The sequence below is a fragment of the Crotalus tigris genome, unplaced genomic scaffold, assembly GCF_016545835.1.
Source record: "Crotalus tigris isolate CLP2741 ecotype Arizona unplaced genomic scaffold, ASM1654583v1 scf7180000024308.805542, whole genome shotgun sequence".
Classification (NCBI taxonomy): Eukaryota; Metazoa; Chordata; class Lepidosauria; order Squamata; family Viperidae; genus Crotalus; species Crotalus tigris.
In genome coordinates, this window is record NW_024100480.1 from 605,889 (window position 1) to 630,000 (window position 24,112).

Consider the following 24,112-nt stretch of genomic DNA (forward strand, 5'->3'; position numbering starts at 1 on the left):
TCTTGCAAAACTCAGAGTCCCCCCCCCCCAAAAAAAAGTTGGAAAGATTGTATAGGGTTTCCAGGGGTTTGGACTAAAAGACCTCCACAGCCCCTTCCAACTATGTTATTCTGTTATGTGTAATATATCTGTTAAACTGGCACAGTTGTGTTTAAGGCTGGCTCATTGGCAGACCGCACACTGCACACAATCCAAGCCCTTCTTTAGTGCAGCTGCAGCAGTCAGAAGCATTCACACAATCCTGATCAATTGTGGCTTAACTTTAGATGGCATGGGGGGGGGGGCTTTTCCTCCTGCTACTTCGACCCAGCCAATGTTTAAATTCTGTAGGTCCTCCAGAGGATGGGAGCACCTATTATCTCTCCTTAAGAACATCTGGTTGCTTGTTCTTCCTCTTGATGGGATCCTATTTATTGTTGCTGTTGTTCTTGTCTCTTTTAATATCAAAGTGACAGCGTTGGGGGGGGGGGGGAGATGCTAATCTCAAGACCAGGATGGTGGACAGCTCATTTCGGTTCTTTTTGTTTTACTACCGACAAACATGCCTTCTCATCTTCTTAGAAATCAATTTTGGTCTCTTTGTCAGCCTAGCCGGCCCTGTGAAATTCTGAACAGCTTCCCCACTGTCAGCTAAAGTCAGAAGCGTCACAGGGGGGCTTCAAGTTCCCCAGACCCTCCTGAGAAGCATACTACAGGTAGTCCTCGCCTTATGACCACAATTGAGACTGGACAACCATTTGTCTGGAATGGTATAGGGTTTCCTGCCTGAGCAGGGAGTTGGACTAGATGACCTCCAAGGTCCCTTCCAACTTTATTATGGATCATCGCACAGTCAGCCAGATGTTCAGACTGGATTTGGCATTTTGTCTGCCTATCGAGTCCTTACCCAGGACCTGGGATAGGCAGATGTGGATGTTTGATGGTATTACAGATCTCGTTGCAGGATGGAAGCAGTTCCCAGTAAGGCTGCCTTTTGCAATTGACTAATGGCGAATTTGTCAATGCCGATGATGGTGTTCAAGTGGTGCTCCAGTTGTTTTGGGATTGCACCCAGGGCCCCTATTACTATTGGTACTACCCTTGTTTGCTTTTGCCACAGTCTTTCTATTTGTAGGTCTTTGTATTTTGTTATCTTCTCCACTCTCCCAGCTAGCTTTGATGGCTAAGGTGGAACTAGAATTCACCATCTCCTGGTGATTGGCTGAAAGTCACCCAGCTGGCTTTCATGCCTAAGGCGGGACTAGAACTTACCGTCTCCTGGTGATTGGCCCAAACTGATTCTTAGTACTTCATCTAGATTTCTTTTGAGCATGTCTCTATTGGGTCTGGTTAATACCTTGAAAATGATCTTCCTTCCTTCCTTCCTTCCTCCCTCCCTCCCTCCCTCCCTCCCTCCCTTCCTTCCTTTCTTTTTTGTATTTTTCCTCCCACCCAGAGAGGGGCTCTGGGTAATGTACAATGTAATCCATAAAATGAACATTAAAATCAAAATTAATTTAAGAATAAAAAGGTTTTACAATTATAAAAATAACATTATAAAATTTCAAAAGGTGAAAGGGCAGCAGTTCTTAATACAACGGGTTGGTTTAAATGTTCAAACTGGTGTAGCAAATTGTTCCTGTCCAAACATTAAGACTTGAGTCAGATGAAATTTCCAAATGGAAACCTACTTATTCGAATTGATTTTTCCCCCTTCAAAACATGGACAAAGAACTAAATCCATGTAAATTGATTCGGATGCAAGTCCAATTGATTTTCAGTGTGCAAAATCGATCCATACTGGTTTGTAACATCAAGTATTTGCATAGACCGAGTTCCTGTGTTGGATGTTTCACAGTAGGGTTTAACTCCGTGCGCCGAATGGAACCGATTTCAAATTAGAATCGGTGGAAATTACATCTGTCCCTTTCTTTGTATTAAGTGCTTTTTAAATTTTTTTTTTAATTATTCCCTAGAGATCTTCACTTCAAAAACACTTATTTTTAAATGCTTAGATATCTTGACATTCCTTTGCTGAGATGAAGTAGACATGTACTGGGCATGTGCAGAGAGAGAAAGAGACAGAGAGAAGAGAGAGAGAGAGGAGAGAGAGACAGACAGAAGAGAGAGAGAGAGAGAGAGAGAGAGAGAGAGGAGAGAGAAAGAGAGAAGAGAGAGAAGAGAGAGAGGGAGGGAGAGGAAAGATCAGAGAGAGGAGAGAAAGACAGACAGAAGAGAGAGAGAGAGAAGAGGGAGAGAGGAGAAAGAGAAAGAAAGAGAGAGGAGACAGAAAAGAAAGACAGAGAAGAGAGAGGGAGGGAGGGAGAGGAGAGACAGAGAAGAGAGAGAAGAGAGGGAGAGGAGAGAGAGAGAGACAGACAGACGAGAGAGAGAGAGAGGGAGAGAAAAGACAGAAAGAGAGAAGAGAGAGAAGAGAGAGAGGGAGGGAGAGGAAAGATCAGAGAGAGGAGAGAAAGACAGACAGAAGAGAGAGAGAAGAGAGGGAGAGAGGAGAAAGAGAAAGAAAGAGAGAGGAGACAGAAAAGAAAGACAGAGAAGAGAGAGGGAGGGAGGGAGAGGCAAGACAGAAGAGAGAGAAGAGAGGGAGAGGAGAGAGAGAGACAGACAGACGAGAGAGAGAGAGAGAGAGGGAGAGAGGAAAGAGAAAAGATAAAGAGAGAAGAGAGAGGGAGGGAGGGAGAGGAAAGAACAGAGAGAGGAGAGAAAGACAGAAGAGAGAGAGAGAAGAGAGGGAGAGAGGAGAAAGAAAGAGAGAGAGGAGACAAAAGAAAGACAGAAGAGAGGGAGGGAGGGAGAGGAGAGACAGAGAAGACAGAGAAGAGGGAGAGGAGAGAGAGAGACAGACAGAAGAGAAAGAGAAGAGAGAGAGAGGAGAAAGAAAAAGAAGAGAGAAAAGAGGGACAGGAGACAGAAGGGGGGAGGAAGGGAGAAGAGAGACAGACACAGAAGAGAGGTAGGGGAGAAAAGAGGGACAGAAAGAAGAGAAGGAGAGGAGAGAGCAGAGAGGAGAGGAGAGAAAGACAGACAGAAGACAGAAGAGAGGAGGAGAGAGAGACAGACAGAAGAGAGAGAGAGAGAAGAGAGAGAGAGGGAGAGAGGAGAAAGAAAAAGAGAAGAGAGAAAAGAGAGACAGGAGACAGAAAAGAGAGGGGAGGAAGGGAGAAGAGAGACAGGCACAGAAGAGGGAGGAGAGAGAGAGGAGGGAGAGACAGAAAGAAGAGAGGGAGAGGAGAGAGCAGAGAGACGAGAGAAAGAGACAGAAGAGAGAGAAGAGGGAGAGGAGAGAGACAGACAAGAGAGAGAGAGAGAAGAGAGAGAGGAGAGAGAAAATAAAGACAGAGGAGAGAGAGAGCAGAGAGAGGAGAGGAAGACAGATAGACAGAAGAGAGGGAGAAGAGAGACGGGGGAGAGAGAGAGAGAGAGAGAGAGAGAGAGGGGGGGGGAGGGAGGGAGAGGGAGAGAGAGAAACACCGTCTGCTAAAGCCAAAGATGAACCATACAGAGTATTGGCATAGATCTTCAAGCTTTTTTATTGCTATTTTTTTTAATTTAACATTGATATAATTTAAGAGTGCATGAGAATTGCAGAATAACTTTCCTTTTCAAGGGCCCCCAGCGGGTTTTCCAAAAACATTTTATTAAAAAAGGGAGAGAGAGAGAAAGTAAACCTTGTAAGCGTTCTCATTTACGAATAAAGGGCAACGTCCAACTAATTGAATACACGGTCATTTTGCTATGGCTAATTTATATTTATCGGACCCCTGTCTTGCAGCCAAATTAATCTAATGCTTCCTTGCCGATGTGCCCGTCAGCTGTGAATTCCCCGGCTGGCCTGTTTGCGTGTAAATGTTGCAATGATTTCTCACGGAAGGTTGCAAGATTTGTGCCAGCCCTTTGAGGCAGACCAGATTTGAACCCCAAACTCATTTTTCTTGGGATGTCACTAAATGAATGGGTGACTTTGGGCCAATCACCAGGAGAATGTGAGTTCTAGTCCCGCCCTAGCCATAAAAGCCAGCTGGATGACTTTGGGCCAATCACCAGGAGACAGTGAATTCTAGTCCCGCCCTAGGCATGAAAGACAGCTGGGTGACTTTGGGCCAATCACCAGGAGACGGTATTCTGATGGGGGTGGGTTGATCCTATTATGTCCCAAAAGGTCCTATCCTGCTTCCCTGGGGCTGGGGCTGATGGCTGTGTCCTGTGTTGGATTTTTTTTTTTTTTTTTTTTTGCGTGAGGGATTGTTGATTCTAGGGATCTTGGTCTTTCTCATCCCATCAGCTCTAAGCTTCCTGGCTCCAGTCTTTCTGAAAGGATGATCACCTCTGCATTTCTGCAGACCTGGTTTCTGTTTGGAGCAGAGAGACTTTCGTGGGGGCGGGTGGGTTGGTTTCTGCCTTTAAAATCCTTTGGGGAAATATAGTATTCTGCCTTTTTAATATTTCCCACAATATGTCTTTCTCTGGATTTTGCCCACAGCAGTATCGTGGGGTCGTGGGATGCCGACAAGCAGAGTCAATGGGGGGAAGGCCGATTCATTTAACCACCGCGAACCATTGTAGCGTGACTCACTTACAACAACGGTGTCCAGAAAAGTCGTAAAACGAGGCAAAACTCACTCAACGTCTTGCTTAGCAACTGAAATTTTGGTTGTTAAACCGAGGACTGCCTGTATTTTCCTACCCTCTGGACCCAGAATGCTGGTCTGTGGGACCTTGGCTTGATTTCTTGCAAACCTCTTGGTCTGTTTCTCAACGATCTGCCTTTTCTCTTTAGCCTGCTCTTTCCCCTTGCTGCTTCCACCACTGTGAGTCCGTTTATTTGCTGTTTTTTTGTTCTTTTCGATGAAAACCCGTGCAGGCTGAATATGGAAAGCTCCAGCAGCTTTGTGATTTTTTCCTTATTTTATTTTATTTTTTTTAGCTCGTTTCCACTTGCCTGACTTCTCAAAACTGTAGCTACCTCTTGGCAAAGAACTGAGGAGAAAGCCGGCCTTCGTGTTAATAGCTAAGTGGGAAGTCTGTAGAGGCCGAGGATGGTGGGTTTTTTTTTTTTTTTTTGACGATTATCCACCCAGGAGAATCTTTGTAGCCCAGGCATGGACTGTGGGGTTCTTGGTGCTCTCTGAGCTGGGTGGTTTTCTTTGAGACATTTCACCGCCCATCTAAGTAACAGCATCAGTGCTAGAAGAGTGTGGGGGTTTACGGAGATGAGGAGGAGGAGGAAAAGGACTGTGGGGGGTCCTGGGTGCTCCCTAAGCTTGCTTGCGTCCTTGCGGATGTTTCATGACCCAACTAGGGAACATCATCAGTGCTAGAAAGGAGTGGAATTTGCTAAATGGGTTCCATGCAACGTAACAGCACTCCCGCCAGAGCTGATAGCGCAAGCCACTTGAGTAGAAACAGAGAGGAAAGCCATCTCCCTTCTAACACTGATGGTGTTACCTAGATGGGTAATGAGACGTCTGCAAGTAAACAAGCAAGCTCAGAGAGCACCAAGGACCCCACAGTTTCCTCCTCCCCCTCCTCCCCTTTGCCTCTTCCTCTTCCCCGTTCTCCCCCTCCCCCCTGCTCCTCCTCCCTCTTCCCCTCCTTCTCCCCTTCTCTTCCCCCTCCCCTTCTATCATCATCATCATCATCATCATAATTATTATTATTATTATTATTGATCATCGCATAGTCAGCCAGATGTTCAGACTGGATTTGGCATTTTGTCTACCTATCGAGTCCTTACCCAGGACCTGGGATAGGCAGATGTGGATGTTTGATGGTATTACAGGTATCGTCGCAGGATGGAAGCAGTTCCTAGTAAGGCCGCCTTTTGCAATTGACTAATAGCGAATTTGTCAATGCCGATGATGGTGTTCAAGTGGTGCTCCAGTTGTTTTGGGATTGCACCCAAGGCGCCTATGACTATTGGTACTACCCTTGCTTGCTTTTGCCACAGTCTTTCTATTTCTATTTGTAGGTCTTTGTATTTTGTTATCTTCTCCAGTTCTTCCTCGTTGTTGTTGTTGTTGTTGTTATTATTATTATTATTAATTTTCTTAGTTATTATTTTGTGTTATAGATGCACATTTCTGCCCCTGCCATTTTCCCCCCCTGTCCCAAAGAATCAACCAAAGCCCATTATGCAGGAGGACTTTCCTTTTTAGCATACAGAGATTAAGTTTGATTTTGAGCAAGAATCTCCCAATTTGGGGGGGGGGGCGAATTTCTCAGAGTAGCCTTAACTATGAGAGTTTGCTTCAGGTGTTGTTTGTGTAATGCCTTTTGTTTTACCTGATTTATCATATAAACCTGTGGTTTTGTGTTCTGCTTTTCCATGCTTCCAGGAAATGGAGTGCAAGGTAAGACGTCGACCTGAGAGTAAATGGAATTTTTGTGGTTGTTGTTCCGTCGCTTAGCCATGTCCAGTTCTTTACGAACCTCTGGACACATGACCTCAGGACACAGCAACCGTCGTAAATATGAACCAGTCCCCAAGCGTCCACATTTTGATCAGTGCAACGGTCGTAAGGGTGGAAAATGATCATAGGTCCCTCTTTTTCCAGCGCCGTTGTAACTTTGAACGGTCGATAAACGAACTGTTGTAAGTTGAGGACTGCCTGTATGCAAATCAGGCAACAGCTTGAGTTGCTGAGACTTTTGTCTCCAACCTAATTTAGTGAGCAAAATGAGGGATGTGTTGTTTTTTTTTTCCCTCTTATACTTTCAAACCTATTTTAGCTAGGCTCACTATACTGAATTTAATTTATGTCAGGGAAGATAGCTGGCTAAAAAACCCGCCCAGCAGAGATAAGGAGTCTCTGTTTTTGATCACCACCGTTGTTATCATTCAAGGAAGAGAAGCTGGGGGGGATTGATTTAAATCCAAAGAATTTAAATAGCTGGTTTGTTCAACGGGGCAGGGGAAAAAAACACCTTAAGTTAAAAAACTGAGCCTTCCAGTTGTCTTAGACCAGGCTAGGCAACCTTGGCCCTTTCATGACTCGTGGACTTCAACTCCCAGAATTCTTGAGCCAGCATGGCTCAGCTTGGAAACCTCTCCCTTTCCCCTCAGCATGGCTGGCTCAGGAATTCTGGGAGTTGAAGTCCACGAGTCATGAGGGGGCCATAGTTCCCTCATGCTGGCTCAGGAATTCTGGGAGTTGAAGTCCACGAGTCATAAAAGAGCCAAGGTTGCCTACCCTTGCTCTAGGGTAGGGTTGTTCAAGCTTGGCTCTTTTATGACTGGTGGACTTCAACTCCCAGAATTCCTGAGCCAGCCATGCAGAGGGGAAAGGGAGAGGTTTCCAAGCTGAGCCAGGCTGGCTCAGGAATTCTGGGAGTTGAAGTCCAGGAGTCATAAAAGAGCCAAGGTTGCCTAACCCTGCCCCAGCCAGCCAGGAATTCTGGGAGTTGAAGTCCAGGAGTCATAAAAGAGCCGACTGAATAACAATAACCGACTCTTTTGTCAATTGCTTATCACGATAATGTGAATATGGGCAGTCCTTGAAGTTAGGACCACAACTGAGCCCCAAATTTATGTCGCTAAGTGAAACATTTGTGAAGTGAGCTTTGTCGCATTTCATGACCTTTCCTGCCACAGTTCTGAAGCGAATCGTTCCGGCTGTGAAGTTAGTCACACGGTCGTTAAGTGAATCGGGCTCCCCCCCCCCAGATCGACTTTGCTTGTCAGAAGGTCACGAAAGGGGATCACGTGATCCCAGGACACTGCGACCGTCGTAAATACGAACCAGTTGCCAAGCGTCTGAATTTCCATCATATGACCAGGGGGAATGCTGCAATGGCCATAAGTGTGAGAACTGGTCATAAGTGTGAGAACCGGTCATAAGTCACTTTTTTCGGTGCGATTGTAACTTTGAACGGTCACTAAATAAACTGTTGTAAGTTGAGGACTATTTGAACACTGCAGATTACAATCTTTGCGTAAAAATGTTTTGGGGGGCAGAATTGATAGCAAATGTTGACTTTACTGGAACTTGGTTGTCCATCTATATTTTCTCTCTCTCTCTCTTTTTCTCTTTCTCTCTCTTTCCCCCTCTCTCTCTCTTTCTCTTTCTTTCTTTCTCTTTCTTTTTCTCTCTCTCTTTCTTTCTCTCTCTTTCTCTTTCTTTTTCTCTTTCTCTCTCTCTCTTTCTTTCTCTCTCTCTTTCTCTTTCTTTCTCTCTTTCTCTTTCTCTTTCTCTTTCTTTCTCTTTCTCTTTCTCTCTCTCTCTTTCTTTTTCTCTTTCTCTCTCTCTCTCTCTCTCTCTCTTTTTCTCTTTCTTTCTCTCTCTCTCTCTCTCTTTCTCTTTCTTTTTCTCTTTCTCTCTCTCTCTGCTTTTGTTTTGTTTCGTTCTTTTCAGGCCAAGCAGCTTGAGGGAAAGGAAAAAGAGCTGAAGAAACGGGAGACTTACTACAAGGAGCAGCTGAACCACCTGGAAGAGAGGGTGAGGGAGTTTTATATTTTGCTTTTCACCAAGAGCCTTTGGGGTGAAGGTTTGGTAGAATTTGACCCTTCTGCTTTTAAAGGCACAGAATTGATGGGAAGAACGCTCTGATCTTGGCCAGCTGAGATCCTGGACATCCACCCATCCTCGTTTGCCGACGGCCGAAAGAACCGATCCGTTAAAACGGGGTTTCTCTGCCACCTTTACCATAAACTAAACCGCTTCCTCTTTCAGCAATCTCTCGTTCTCTGTGTGTTCAATGTGTGAACAGGAGGCAAAAATCGGAATTTATCTCGGTGGAAGACAACGATCCATTTTTTTCCTAAGTTTAAAAAAAAAAAAATACAGGTAGTCCTCAACTTGCAACCATAATGGAGCCGGCCCATCTTGGTCATTAGCCGTGACGGTCATAAATAAGCTTACCCGGGTGGATCCACCAGATGTGACAACCATTTTGTTTTTTTGCGATGGTTGTAAAGCAACCACTGTGGCTATTAAATGAAGCAGTGGTTTGATACTGGGCTTGGTGTTGCCGAAAAGCAAACGCCGGTTTTCGGCAAAACTGACGTAAAACGCAGTCGTGGCTCTGCGGGAACAGCCGTGAGCAGCCATAAACGCAGGCCGGTTGTCAATTGCCCAAGTGTGGTCACGTGATCGCAGGGAACAGGGTTGTCAGAATCTGCGGGGAGGTGTCTCATAATGGTTACTAAGCTACTGGTCGTAAGTAGCAGAACATTATAAATTGTAAAACAGGTCCAGTGTGAACACTTTTTTTTTTAATTAAAAAGTTTTATAAAAATTACAATATAACCCACCCAACCCCCCCCCCTCCCCAACTTCCCAGAGCTGAGTACAGGGTTACAAATATGATAATCATAATCTAACTAACATTAACCAACTATATAAATAACCAAGTCCATAATGCACTTTAACTCCCCTTGAACATAAATATAAACAAATTGAAAATAAACATAATAATAATAATAATAATAATAATAATATCCTAATTATTAAACAATACAATCTCCAAATTGTTAGACCAGTGGTTCTCAACCTGTGGGTCGGGAGCCCATTTGGGGTCGAACGACCATTTCACAGGGGTCGCCAAACAACGCAGTCCGCCATTTTTTCCCCCTTTTCCTTAGCTGTGCTACTCCCTTTTATTCTATTGGCTTTTGAAAGCCAATAGAATAGACTCTCTTGAATAGAGTCTAATTCTATTGGCTTTCAAAAGCCAATAGGAATTGTCCAGGCTGTCTCTGCCCTGCTGAGCCCGCCAAAAGTCCCATTCTGCAAACGGTGCTGCACCAGTTGAGTAGTCCTCGACTTACGACCGGTTGAGTAGTCCTCGACTTACGACCGGTTGGGGGTCGCGGCATTAAAAAGGTTGAGAACCACTGTGTTAAACAATACTAATACTAAAAATAATAATAATATCATAATAATACTCTAAAATTCACTCATAGGCTAAATGAAACTTTTTAGTCCCATATTTATTCTGGATATAATTTATCCATCTTCTCCAAACCGAAATGTATCTTTCTTGTGAGTGATCCTTCAAGTAAGCAACACTTGCTTCGTCCTGGTGTCTGCCTTAAAAAGTTCCTATGGGTGAACTGTGAAAAGTCAGCTCCACTTTTTGAATCTTTGGGACTTTCCCCCCCAAAATGCAGATTTCCTGGGGGAACAGAATGCCAGAGCCACCTGGATATCCAAACAGCAAAGGTCCAGCTGTCCAGACTGATATGTTAATAAAGGAGAATATGTGTAGCTCAGGGCTGAAATGGGGGGTCCCTGGTGCTTTCTGAGTGGGCTGCTTTTCTTGTAGGTGTCTCATGACCCCACTAGGCAACATTATCAGTGCTAGAAGGGAGTAGGGTTGGTGGAGGGGAGGAGGAAGATTAGAAGAGGAAGGGAAGGAGGAAGAGGAGGAGGAGGAGGACAACAACAACAATGGGGTCCTTAATGCTGTCTCAATTTGGTTGTTTTCTTGCAGCTGTTTCATGGACCAAACTTGGTAACATCATTAGAAGGGAGTGGGATTTGCAGTGAGGAAATGACAACGGAAGTGGGGTTGTGGAGAAGGAAAAGGGGAGGAGGAAGAGGAGGGGGAGGACGAGTACTTTGGGCTCTTTATTGCTCTCTGGGCTTGCTTGCTTGCTTGCAGATGTTTCATGACCCAACTAGGTAACATCATCAGTGCTAGAAGGGAGAGGAGTTTGCGAGGAGGAGGACCATGGGGGTCCTTAGTGCTCTCTGAGCTTGGTTATTTTCTTGCAGACGTTTCATTATCCAACTAGGTAACATCATCAGTGCTAGAAGGGAGAAGAGTTTGCAAAGAGAAGGAGGAGGAGGACTATGGGGTTTTATTGCTCTCTGAGCTTGCTTGTTTTGTGGCAGACATTTCATGACCCAAAGTTATCAATGCTAGAAGGGAGAGGAGGAGGAGGAGGAGGAGGAGGACGACGACGACGACGACTGTGGGGTCCTTGGTGCTTTCTGATCTTGGCTGTTTTCTTGCAGACGTCTCATTACCCAACAAGGTAACGTCACCAGTGCTCAAAGGAGCTTGTATCTAAATAGAGGGCAACCTCCCTCCTAGCACTGATGATGTTCCCTAGTTGGGTTACGAAACGTCTGCAAAGAAACCCCCCAGTTTAGAGAGCGCCAAGGATCCCTCAGAATGGCATACTGGATTAGTTTGACCCAATCCAGCTTTTCCAAGAATGATTTTTCCAATGATTAATTTTGAGATAGTTTTCCTTGGTTCAGCAGCCTTAAAGAACACCGAGGCCCCTGTTAGAGCGGAACAGCTGACTTCTCTTTATTAAAACTGTGTAAAATCCCACAGATTGATAATGTATGGTTTTCGCCGAATGCTTCCTCTGGCTCCTTCTTAAAGTATTTTTTTTTTAAAAAAAGAATATTTAAAAACAACACAAGGAAGGTGGGGATCGAAAGAAGAAAAATGTTGCTGGGAAGAAGCGTATCAGAAACTCATTATTCCTACAATATGTTAAAAACAAGTTTCAGCGTCTGCTGCAGCTTCGTAGATTAACTTGCAAGAAGCAAAATAACTCCGTCCCCCCCCCAAAATAAGTGTGATCTTTTGTCCCCTTGAAAAGAATACTCAATATTTCATGCATATGGAAAACAGGAACCCGACTTTGATAGGATCAGATATCTACCAGGCACAATAGTGTTCTACTCCGGTTTCTGGGACCTTTCCAAAATCTGAATCAAAAGTCCTTTTCAAGACGTGTTGAGAGAGCATCCTTTTAACTGGAGACGTGTACCATGGAACTTGATGTTTTTTGCCTGGCAGAAAATGTATTATTAAGCTTGGTGGCACAGCCAGCCAGATGTTCAGACTAGATTTGGCCTAATTGTCCACCTATCCTTCCCAAGGGTGGCGCGGTGGCCTTGTCAGCTGCAAAGCTGGCAGCCAGGTTCAAGACCCCAGCTCAACAGGATGGGGTGAGCTCCTGTCCTCACCTCAGCTCCTGCCAACCGACTGCGTTTTCCCGAAAGTAAGACCTACCCTGAAAACAAGCCCTAGCTTGATTTTTTGGGGTGGGCCTAATACAGTGGTTCTCAACCTGTGGGTCGGGACCCCATTTGGGGTCGAACGACCATTTCACGGGGGTCGCCAAACAAGGCTGTCCGCCATTTTTCCCCCTTTTCTTTGGCCACACCCCTGGCACCCGGTGATGTATAAATGGTTGGGGATCACCACAACATGGGGAACTGTATTATGGGGTCGTGGCATTAGAAAGGTTGAGAACCACTGGCCTAATATAAACCCTACCCCCCCCCCAAAATAAGCCCTAGTTTGGGGGCAAGGCGCACACATAAAAATCAAGCTTGGAGGGGGGGGGTTGGAGTTGCCCCACAGTTTACAAACAGTTGTAAACGGTTTCAAGCAAAGCTGCCTATTGCAATTGACCGAGCGGGGTGGTGTCAATGCCGAACGATGTTCGGCTAGCATTTTCAATGGTTTTGATTATTTATTCTTGGTCCTTCGCGCATTTAGCCAGATGTTCTGACTGGATTTGGCATTTTTTTTTTTTTTTTGTCTGCCTGTCGAGTTCTTCCCAAGGGCCTGAGATTGGCAGGTGTGATAGCAGTTACCGATGTGGTCGCAGGATATAAGCTGTTTTCTTTGCATGAGCTGAACATGGGATCTATTGCTTCTTTGGCTGCTTTGCATCATCTGCCCTTTGAATGACTGGAGGATGAGGATGAATAATTAATTTTGATATTATCGATCATCGCACAGTTAGCCAGATGTTCAGACTGGATTTGGCATTTTGTCTACCTATCGAGTCCTTACCCAGGACCTGGGATAGGCAGATGTGGATGTTTGATGGTATTACAGGTATCGTCGTAGGATGGAAGCAGTTCCTAGTAAGGCCGCCTTTTGCAATTGACTAATAGAGAATTTGTCAATGCCAATTGTGTTGTTGTTGTTATTACTATTGTTATTATTATTATTATTATTGGCGTTTGGCCTAGCAGGAACTGCACTGATCGCTTTGTAATCAATGATAAGCTTCCTTGCAACATAGAAGCTTTGCCTTGGTTATCACTGGCCGCAACTATCCCACTCACTTTTATCTCCTTCTAAGAAAGCTGAGGTTCCAGAGTGGAATTCAACGGAAGCTGTCCTTTTCCAACCCTCTGTTTTCCCAGGGAATGGAGGCCGTGCTTGCTGCAAATAAGAATTCTTGTACTGTATTGTGGGGTGTGTTTGGTGCTCGATGAGTTTGTTTGTTTTATTGCAAACATTTCATTACCCAACTAGGTTACATCACTAGTGCTAGGAGGGAGAGAGATTCTGTTCTGTTCTGTTCTATTCTATACAATATTTGTGGCTCAGGGTTGAAATGGGGGGGGGGTCCTTGATGCTCTCTGAGCTTGGCTGTTTTCTTGCAGACGTTTCTTTACCTAACTATGTTACATCACCAGTGCTAGGAGAGAGAGGGATTCTGTTCTATTCTGATTAATTGTTCCAATTGTCAGGAAATTTCTCCTTAGTTCTAGGTGGCTTCTCTCCTTGGTTAGTTTCCATCCGTTGTTTCTTGTCTTGCCTTCAGGCGCTTTGGAGAACAGCTTGACTCCCTCTTCTTTGGGGCAGCCCCTGAGATATTGGAGCACTGCTATCATGTCACTCCTGGTCCTTCATTAAACTGGACATCCCCATTTCCAGCAACCGTTCTTCACATGTTTTAGCCTCCAGTCCCCTGATCATCCTTGTTGCTCTTCTCTGCACTCTTTCTAGAGTCTCAGCATCTTTTTTACATCGAGCAAAACTGGATGCAGTATTCCAAGTGTGGCCTTACCAAGGAATAACAACAACAAAAACAACAACAAACAACAACAATAATAACAACAACAATAAGTTGGGACCTTGGAGGTCATCTAGTCTAACCCCCTGCTCAGGCAGGAAACCCTATACCGTTTCAGACAAATAGCTGTCCAGTCTCTTCTTAAAAACGTCCAGTGATGGAACATTCACAGCTTCTGGTGGCAAGTAGTTCCACTGATTTAGTGTTCTAACCGTCAGTTCTAGGTTGCTTCTCTCCTTGGTTAGTTTCCATCTGTTGCTTCTTGTCCTGCCTTCAGGGGCTTTGGAGAATAGCTTGACTCCCTCTTCTTTGGGGCAGCCCCTGAGATACTGGAAGACTGTTCTTATGTCACCCCTCGTCCTTCTCTTCATTTTCTGACAGTTAGAACAATTAATCCATGGAACAACCTCCCTCCAGAAGCGGTGGATGCTCCGACACTGGAAGTTTTTAAGAAGAGACTGGACAGCCCTTTGTCTGAAATGGTACAGGGTCTCCTTCCTGAGCAGGGGGGTTGGACTAGATGACCTCTAATGTACCTTCCAAACTCTGTTCAATTCAGTTAAGCTTCCCATGCAGTAGATGTATTCAGGCTACATCTTATTTAAGAGGGTCCACGTTGCATGTCAAAGACGGTTCATTCCTGAGTGCTGGAGGGACCGTCTTCAGACCCCAAGAAAAGCTCAGCCGGTCCCTTCCATTCAGCCCGACATGCGACCAGTCCTCAAGAGCTTCAGAAATCAACACAATGGCCCAGGAAGGGATTGTTGGCTTTGCTTTTCGATTCCTATTGAATGAAAACCCGGGAAAAGGAGAAAAAAAAAAAAAAGCTGGTTTTAATGTATTTGCAGCTCATAGTGAGTTAATTGCCACCCTTGTGTAGGAAATGGCAGATCAATGGGCAAATAGATTGGAATAATGAAGTTGCGGAGAAGAACAGCGTTCGCTGTTCCTCCAGCGGGAGACCTCAGCAAAAGACACCCGGATCCTCCATCGTTCCGCCGTGTCATTATTTCCTTTCCAAAGTGCTGATGCTAAAAACGGAAGGGGGAAAAAAAAAAACGACAATCTGTCAGTACAGGATATTCAGCTCTCCTTTCCCTCCCATCACCTTCGCCCGGCGCGGGTCAGAACGGCGTGCTTTGCAGCTGAAGCGAAACACGCAAGTCCGTGTTTCAAATCTTATCGCCGAGAAGGTGCATCATTAGAGCCGAAGCCATTCAGCAGACCGTCCGTGGGTTGTAGATCTGTGAGATCTGGGTTTAAAAAGACCAAAAAAGGAAAAAAAAATTCCTTGATCCTTTTGGCAGCTGAAATTGGAGAGAGAGAAAGAGAGAGGGGAGAGAGAAAAAAGAGAGAGGGGAGAGAGAGAGAAGAGAGACAGAGGAGAGAGACAGAAGAGAGGGCGACAGAGAAAAGAGACAGGAGAGAAAAAAGGAGAGACAGAAGAGGGAGAGAGAGAAAGAGAAAAGAGACAGGAGAGAAAAAGAGACGAGAGGAAGGGAGGGAGAAGAGAGACAGGAGAGAAAAAAGGAGAGAGACAAGAGAAAGAGGAGTGAGGAGAGAGAAAAAGACAGAGAGAGAGACGAGGGAGAGAGAGAGAAGAGACAGGAGAGAAAAAAGAGACAAGAGGGAGAGAGAGAAAGAAAAGACAGGAGAGAAAAAAGAGAAGAGGGAGGGAGAGAAAAAAGAAAGAAGTGAGACGGAGGGGAAGAGAGAAAAAAGAGAAAAAGAGACAGAAGACGGAGGGAGAGAGAGGGAGAAAAGAGACGGGAGAGAAAAGGAGGAGAGAGAGAAGGAGGGGGAGAGAGAGAGAGAAAAAATTGGGAGGAAATAAAATGGATAATAGAGTTCTGTCTGTTTGTGAATCTGCAAAACCAGAGTATAATAGGATTTAAGATATGCTGCAGGAGCCTACGCTGTCAGCGTTCTTTTCATGGAAAAATGTCCTGTACTGTAGAAAGACGCGCATAATGATCGAGGCACACGGCCTTAATCTGTAATAGCTGGAAAACCCATGCATGAAATCAATAAACCTAACCCATTGCATCCGGAGTCTTCCGTCCCTAAATACACCCAGACCTTTGCAGAACTTACTGTTTTTTTTTTTTTTTTTGCTTGGGAAGGCCGTCAAATTCGCATGGGTGTTTTTCACGGCGAGAAAATGCATATTTGTAACTGCAGGGTTGAATGGTGGGACACTTGGCGTTCTCCGAGCGTGGTGCTTTCCTTTCGGACGTTTCATGACCCAGCTAGGTAACATCCTCAATATTAGAAGGGAGTGGGGTTTGCGGAGAGGAGGAGGAGGAGGACTGTGAGGCTCTTGATGCTCTCTGAGCTGATGGTTTTCTTGCAGACGTTTCATGACCCAACAAGGTAACATCATCAGAGTTAGAAGGGAGCGGGGTTTGTCCTCGGCTTACACACACAAGTGGCTTGGCTCTGCTAGTTTTGGTGGGATTGTTGTTTTTTTCTGGGTTCCTTGAGTAGGCTGTTGCTTACTGTTTGGTTGTTTGTCTGAGGTGGTAGTGCCTCGATTGGAGTAGAGTTTACTTCTTGATTGCTGGTCTAGGGTTAATCCTGCTGCTAATCCCTGCTTCGCTGGGTGTTGGCAAGGAGGTGTTTTGATCTTTTTGGCTTTTTGGTTCTCAGACAGACAAACAGTAAACCACGGCCTAAGGAAAAGACCATCAAGAACATCCTCCCAATAGTGACAGGGCAAGCCACCAATATACAAATGGAGAGAAACCCCTTTTCCTTCTAGCACGGATGATGCTACCTAGATTGGTAGTGAAACGTCTGCAAGAAAACAACCAAACTCGGAGAGCACCAAGGACCCCACAGTCAGCCGCCTCCTCCTCCTCCCTCACCACAAAACCCCACTCCCTTCAAGCACTGATGATGTTCCCTAGTTGAGTCATGAAATGTCTGTAAGAAAACCACCCAGCTCAGAGAGCACCAAGGACCCCACAGTTGTTGTCGTCTTCTTCTTCTTCTTCTTCTTCTTCTTCTTCTTCTTCTTCTTCTTCTTCTTCTTCTTCTTCTTCTTCTTCTTCTTCTTCTTCTTCTTCTTCTTCTTCTTCTTCTTCTTCTTCTTCTTCTTCTTCTTCTTCTTCTTCTTCTTCTTCTTCTTCTTCTTCTTCTTCCTCTTCCTCTTCCTCCTCCTCCTCCTCCTCCTCCTCCTCCTCCTCCTCCTCCTCTCTGCAAACCCCATTCCCTTCTAGCACTGATGATGTTCCCTACATGGGTCATGAAATGTCTGCAAGAAAACCACCAAGCTCAGAGAGCACCAAGGACCCCACAGTCGCCTCCTCCTCCTCCTCCTCCTCCTCCTCCTCCTCCTCCTCCTCCTCCTCCTCCTCCTCCTCCTCCTCCGAAGAACAGAACAGAATCCCCTTCCCTCCTCGCACTGATGATGTCATCTAATTGGGTCATGAAACATCTGCAAGAAGACCACCCAGCTCAGAGAGCACCAACCACCCCACCGTTTTTTTTTTTCAGGCTGTCCCCCAGTTGCTGAGTAAGGTCTCTCTCGGCTGTTTCTCCATCTGTTCCGCTTGTGGGAACACGTCCTTCCAAGTGCACCAGTAACCTTGTTCCCGGGATTTTAGGAGTATCCCTTAAAGGATTGCTCTTTTTGTTCCAATCAGTCAACTTGGCAGATTCAATTTGTGTTTCCCACCGACATCTGACACCTCTGGGGCAGAGGTGTAAGAAAAATCCATTTTTGTGGAGTTGCTTAATCCAGGTTTGTGAGAAGAGTCCCTGCTCCAGGCAGGCAGGCAAGCAGGCAACGGGTCCAACCGTTTTTTCCAGCAATCAGGAAGAGAAATCTGTTCCTGTTAATTACTTTGGCTGTTCACCAAACTGGTTTATTGGTTGTATGCGGTCCTGCCTCCACCTCAGTCAGCTTCATTATGGCCGTTGACCAGGTTAGAAAAGAGAAGACGATTCAGAAACTGGAAACCAGGAACCAACACATAATTAGACACATAATTCTAAAACAGAGGAGGTTGGAATTCAAAATATTTCACAAAGAGTAGAGCAGAGCCCAGTAAATCAAAGTCACATTGGTTAGGCAATAATAACTGTAAATAAAGTGAATTTGGGTGGCTTGGACATCTCACTTAGATTAGGGAGTCAAGCTCTTCTCCAAAGCACCTGAAGGCAGGACAAGAAGCAAGGGATCATGGAAACTCATCCAGGAGAGAAGCAACCTAGAACGAAGGAGAAACTTCCTGACAGTGAGAACAATTAACCAGTGGAACAACCTGCCTCCAGAAGCAGTGAATGCTCCAACACTGGAAGTTTTAAAGAAGAGACTGGATAGCCACTTGTCTGAAATGGTATAGGGCAGTGGTTCTCAACCTTTTTAATGCCGCGACCCCCCCAACCGGTCATAAGTCGAGGACTACTCAACTGGTGCAGCACCGTTTGCAGACTGGGACTTTTGGCGGGCTCAGCAGGGCAGAGACAGCCTGGACTATTCCTATTGGCTTTTGAAAGCCAATAGAATTAGACTCTATTCAAGAAAGTCTATTCTATTGGCTTTCAAAAGCCAATAGAATAAAAGGGAGTAGCACAGCTAAGGAAAAGGGGGAAAAAATGGCGGACTGCGTTGTTTGGCGACCCCCGTGAAATGGTCGTTCGACCCCAAATGGGGTCCCGACCCACAGGTGGAGAACCACTGGTATGGGGCATAGGTGTCAAACTGCCGGCCTGCGGGCCGGACACAACATCGGGAAACGCTGAAAACCAAACCCACCTTTTAGGCTTACATAAGGACAAGCAATTGTTCCCTTCGCCTTAAAATACGATCTTAATTTTAAACGGGGCTGTTTTGGTTTCTTGCTTATTCCCTTAGAAACAGCTTCAGGTTATAAAGCTTGGAATTGAATTAATTGGTGAAACTAGCTCCCGCAGCATATGTTTCTTGGCCAGTAAAACACCCCCGAATCTTATCCTCATCTTTGCTGATTAATGTTATTCCTTGGGTGGTGAGGGTGTGTGCATGTGCATTCATCTGAATTAATTTTTTAAAATCATTTTTAGACAGTGGTGGTGTTGCAAAATTCAGGGACTCCTGGACTTTGGGCTTATCTAGTGTAACATTCTGGACAGGGGTGAGAAAAATCCACAAACGGAAAATTAACATATTTATCCCATCCTGCACAGTGAAGTTTTTCCCCCGCACAGTGAAATTCAACAGGGCCTGACACCCGAGCTGGCATGGTGCCACCATGATTAATGGCAATCGGTGACCTTAGTTTCAACGAATCAACAGAGATTTTTTTCTCCATAAGCTGAAATGTGATTCTGATAAAGAGAGATGGAGATCTTTGGGCAGTCAGCCCTTAGGCTGGGAAACATTTTTTCCTAATGCATGTTTTTAAAATATTTGGATACCGGGAAACGGAGTCTTCCTTTTTCCAAGACTGTCAGAATGAAAAAAAGCGAACACACATTTTATATATATTTCTTTGTAGCCAGCCATGATGGTTTTCCTAAAGAAAGCTGCGCACAGACCTAAAACTCTTTCCTCCTCCTTTTTTCCCCACAACATCAACCCTGTGAGGTGGGTTGGGCTGAGAGAGAGGTCTTTTATGCCTAAAGGTAGAATTAGAACTCACCGTCTCCTGGTGATTGCCCAAAGTCACCCAGCTGGCCTTCATGCCTAAGGCGGGACTAGAATTCAGTGTCTTCTAGTGATTGGCCCAAAGTCACCCAGCTGGCCTTCATGCCTAAGGCGGGACTAGAATTCAGTGTCTCCTGATGATTGGCCCAAAGTTACCCAGCTGGACTTCGTGCCTAAGGCGGGACTAGAATTCAGTGTCTCCTGATGATTGGCCAAAGTCACCCAGCTGGCCTTCGTGCCTAAGGCGGGACTAGAATTCAGTGTCTCCTGGTGATTGGCTCAAATTCACCCAGCTGGCCTTCGTGCCTAAGGTGGGACTAGAATCCAGTGCCTCCTGGTCATTGGCCCAATGTCACCCAGCTGGCCTTCATGTCTAAGGCGGGACTAGAATTCAGGGTCTCCTGGTGATTGGCCCAAAATCACTCAACGAACAGTCACTAAACAAACTGTTGTAAGTCAAACACCTCTATGCTCAAAAGCAGCGGGTTGGACTAGAAGACCTCTAAGGTCCCTTCCAACTCTGTTAGTCTGCTAAAACTCTTCTCAGCCGTTTAAATCCATTAAATCTTTCCCCACATTTATTCATTTCAAAGATTTGTTTTCCAGCTGTGGCTACTAGTGAACAGAGCATCTGAGTTTAATGACAGCTTGCTTTGTTAAAGGAGCCTTAATCTCATCATTCATCTTTTTCTTTCTCTTTCTCCCTGTGATCTATATTAGCGCTGAAGTGTCAATTAATCAGCCAAATACAAACTTGAAGCTGCTTTCCACCCTGAATAACTGCACATTATTCATATATATATATATATATATATATATATATATATATATATATATATATGAAAAGATTATTTTAAGGCAGATGTATCATATGTTCCAGTTAAACCTGGCCATTAAAATTTCAGGCCGGCTCCCGGGGATGCTAACAATTTCTGCTCTGCATTAAAAGGTTCTTTGAGCAATGGCTCCTGTTGCAAGCTGGATTTGCAAGTCCCGCCCGTTTTCATTTTGCATTGTAGAAAAGCTACAGGTACCCACGTTGGCTTTTCAACTCGCCAATCTAAGAGTTCATATGGGAAAAAAAAATCAGCACTGGATATTTTAAAATAAAAATAAAAATCAGGATATATATATATATACCAATCCTGGAAATAGCAGGCTGGTGGGGAATACAAATGGTTTGATGCATTTCGCCTTTGTCTAAAATGGGGCTTTTCAAACTTGGCCCTTTGATGACTTGTGGACTTCAGCTCCCAGAATTCCTCAGCCAGCCTCCATTTTGTTTGTTAGATTTAAGACAGGGGTCTTCAAACCTGGCCCTTTTATGACTAGTGGACTTCAACTCCCAGAATTCCTCAGCCAGCCTCCATTTTGATTGTTAGATTTAAGACAGGGGTCTTCAAACTTGGCCCTTTGATGACTTGTGGACTTCAACTCCCAGAATTCCTCAGTCAGCCTCCATTTTGTTTGTTAGATTTAAGACGGGTCTTCAAACTTGGCCCTTTGATGACTTGTGGACTTCCACTCCCAGAATTCCTCAGCCAGCCTCCATTTTGATTGTTAGATTAAGACAGGGGTCTTCAAACTTGGCCCTTTGATGACTTGTGGACTTCAACTCCCAGAATTCCTCAGCCAGCCTCCATTTTGATTGTTAGATTTAAGACAGGGGTCTTCAAACTTGGCCCTTTGATGACTTGTGGACTTCAACTCCCAGAAGTCCTCAGCCAGCCTCCATTTTGTTTGTTAGATTTAAGACAGGGGTCTTCAAACCTGGCCCTTTTATGACTAGTGGACTTCAACTCCCAGAATTCCTCAGCCAGCCTCCATTTTGATTGTTAGATTTAAGACAGGGGTCTTCAAACTTGGCCCTTTGATGACTTGTGGACTTCAACTCCCAGAATTCCTCAGTCAGCCTCCATTTTGTTTGTTAGATTTAAGACGGGTCTTCAAACTTGGCCCTTTGATGACTTGTGGACTTCCACTCCCAGAATTCCTCAGCCAGCCTCCATTTTGATTGTTAGATTTAAGACAGGGGTCTTCAAACTTGGCCCTTTGATGACTTGTGGACTTCAACTCCCAGAATTCCTCAGCCAGCCTCCATTTTGTTTGTTAGATTTAAGACGGGTCTTCAAACTTGGCCCTTTGATGACTTGTGGACTTCAACTCCCAGAATTCCTCAGCTAGCGTGCCTGGCTGAGGAATTCTGAGAGTTGACGTCCACAAGATCCCTGACCTAAATCAAGAATCTCTATTATTATATTATATCTCTGCCCAAATATTTTTCTCCCAGAAGAGATTGTAAATCCAGCTCAGGCAATTTGCACCATGTTGTCCTAACTAAATTTCTGATTGTCCTGTAATTTATGGCCGCTTATCCTTTCCAGCAGAATGGATCTGGTGATCACGTGAAGTGCTAATACCACGTTACAATGCCACACTGCATCCAGTTTGGGTCAACACGACATAAAAAAAAGAGTTGAGACTCCAGAAAGAGTACAGAGAAGAGCAACAAAGATGATCAGGGGATTGGAGGCTAAAACATATAAGGAAAGGCTGCTGGAATTGGGTATGTCTAGTTTAACGAAGAGAAGGACGAGGGGGGACATGATAGCAGTGTTCCGATATCTCAGGGGCTGCCCCAAAGAAGAGGCAGTCAAGCTATTCTCCAAAGCCCCTGAAAGCAAGACAAGAAGCAACAGATGGAAACTAACCAAAGAGAGAAGCAACCTAGAACTAAGGGGAAACTTCCTGACAGTTAGAACAATTAACCAGTGGAACAACCTGCCTCCAGAAGCAGTGAATGCTCCAACACTGGAAGTTTTTAAGAAGAGACTGGACAGCCATTTGTCTGAAATGGTGTAGGGTTTCCTGCCTGAGCAAGGGGTTGGACTAGGTGACCTCCAAGGTCCCTTCCAACTCTTATTCCTTTTCTATTCTATTCTATTCTATTCTATTCTATTCTATTCTATTCTATTCTATTCGTCTGCATTTCAGATAAATGGCTCTTCTCAAAAACTTCCAGTGTTGGAGCATTCACAGCTTCTGGAGGCAGGTTGTTCCGCAGGAAATTTCATCCTTAGTTCTAGGTTGCTTCTCTCCTTGACCAGTTTCCACCCGTTGCTTCTTGTCTTGCCTTCAGGCGCTTTGGAGAACAGCTTGACTCCCTCTCTTCTTTGTGGCAACGTCTGAGATATTGGAACGCTGCTATCATGTCCCCCGTGCTCTTTCTGTGCATTGAATTAGAGTCTAGACATGCCCAATACGAGCAACCATTTCTTACAGTATATGTTTTAGCCTCCAGTCCCCTAATCATCTTTGTTGCCCTTTTTTGTCGTCTTTCCAGAATGTCAACATCTTTTTTGCATTGTGACAAAAACCAGAGATTTTTGTTTAGAAGCATTTTCATTGAAAACAAAAGAAAAACCATTCTCTCTGCCCCCACCCCCACCCCCCCCGTGCCATTTTTTTTTTTTTTTTTTTTTTGGTTTGTTTATAAATTGGCTGGCTGGTAGCAGTCAGTGTTGCCTCTGGTGGGATGGCAGCAATAAACAAGAAATTCAAATTGACTGTGGCCAGAACAGTTGGAAATGGGGTAAGGAGACTGGTGGCTGCTTTGAATTTAGTTTAGCAGCTTGGAATGCTAAACTAAACTGGGTTACTTTCTGGGTGGGATTCTTCCTTACCAACCTGACGGAAAACACGTTTTCTTTTTCAGTCCTATGTGTTAATTGCTGTAGATGTTGTCACGGGCATATATATGTTATATATATATATATCAACATTGTACAATAGACATTGTATTTAAAAGCTAATTGAAAACAGTCGCACCCATTCTTTACAAATTGGGGTGTATATGGAAAATCTGCTAGTAGGGCAAATTAGGGCTGGATTTTGTCTTGCTGCTGTGTTCGTGCTAGATCGTTAGGAGGACAAAATACTGGTTAAAAGTTTGCGATAGAAGTGGATGTTCGTAGCTTACGGTTGAACTGTGGGGTCCTTGGTGCTCTCTGAGCTTGATTGCTTTCTTGCAGACGTTTCATGACCCAGCTAGGTAACATGATCAGTGCTAGAAGGAAGTGGGGTTTGCAATTCCTTCCTTCCTTCCTTCCTTCCTTCCTTCCTTCCTTCCTTCCTTCCTTCTTCCTTCCTTCCTTCCTTCCTTCCTTCCTTCCTTCCTTCCTCTCTCCTGCCTGCTTGCCTCTCTTCCTATATCTCTCCCTTTTCTTTCTTTCTTTCTTTCTTTCTTTCTTTCTTTCTTTCTTTCTTTCTTTCTTTCTTTCTTTCTTTCTTTCTTTCTTTCCTTCCTTCTTTCTTTCTTTCTCTTTCTTTCTTTCTCTCTCTCTCTTTCTTTCTTTCTTTCTTTCCTTCCTTCCTTCCTTCCCTCCTCCTTTCTTTGCTTTTCCTCTCCTGCCTGCTTGCCTCTCTCTATTTCCTTCCTTCCTTCCTTCCTTCCTTCCTTCCTTCCTTCCTTCCTTCCTTCCTTCCTTCCTTCCTTCCTTCTTTTTCCTCCTGCCTGCTTGCCTCTCTCTATTTCCTTCCTTCCTTCTTTCTTTCTTTTCTTTTCTTTTCTTTTCTTTCTCTGCTGAATCAAAATAAATGCTTCCAGCTACGGCGAAGCGTGCCAGCTCTCTCTAGACTGCGCAGATTGGCAGCGCTGTTTTAAGGGCACGCTCCCCTTGCAATGCACAGGCCCTCTT

General features: G+C 44.8%; 1 protein-coding gene across 5 annotated transcripts in view; it reads left to right on the forward strand.

Annotated features, from left to right (window-relative positions):
• Positions 1-24,112, forward strand: part of CHCHD3 (coiled-coil-helix-coiled-coil-helix domain containing 3) — a 162,184-nt gene that overhangs the window by 85,061 nt on the left and 53,011 nt on the right. For 2 of the 5 annotated variants that reach the window (XM_039324743.1, XM_039324745.1), the window contains exons 5-6: positions 6,336-6,350; positions 8,352-8,435. The exons of 1 other annotated variant lie outside the window; for it this stretch is intronic. In XM_039324743.1, the coding sequence (XP_039180677.1) occupies positions 6,336-6,350; positions 8,352-8,435 (99 nt within the window). Of the gene's footprint in view, positions 1-6,335; positions 6,351-8,351; positions 8,436-17,281; positions 18,005-24,112 lie in introns of those variants that run through there. 2 more of the 5 variants (XM_039324747.1, XM_039324744.1) reach the window with 2 other exon arrangements.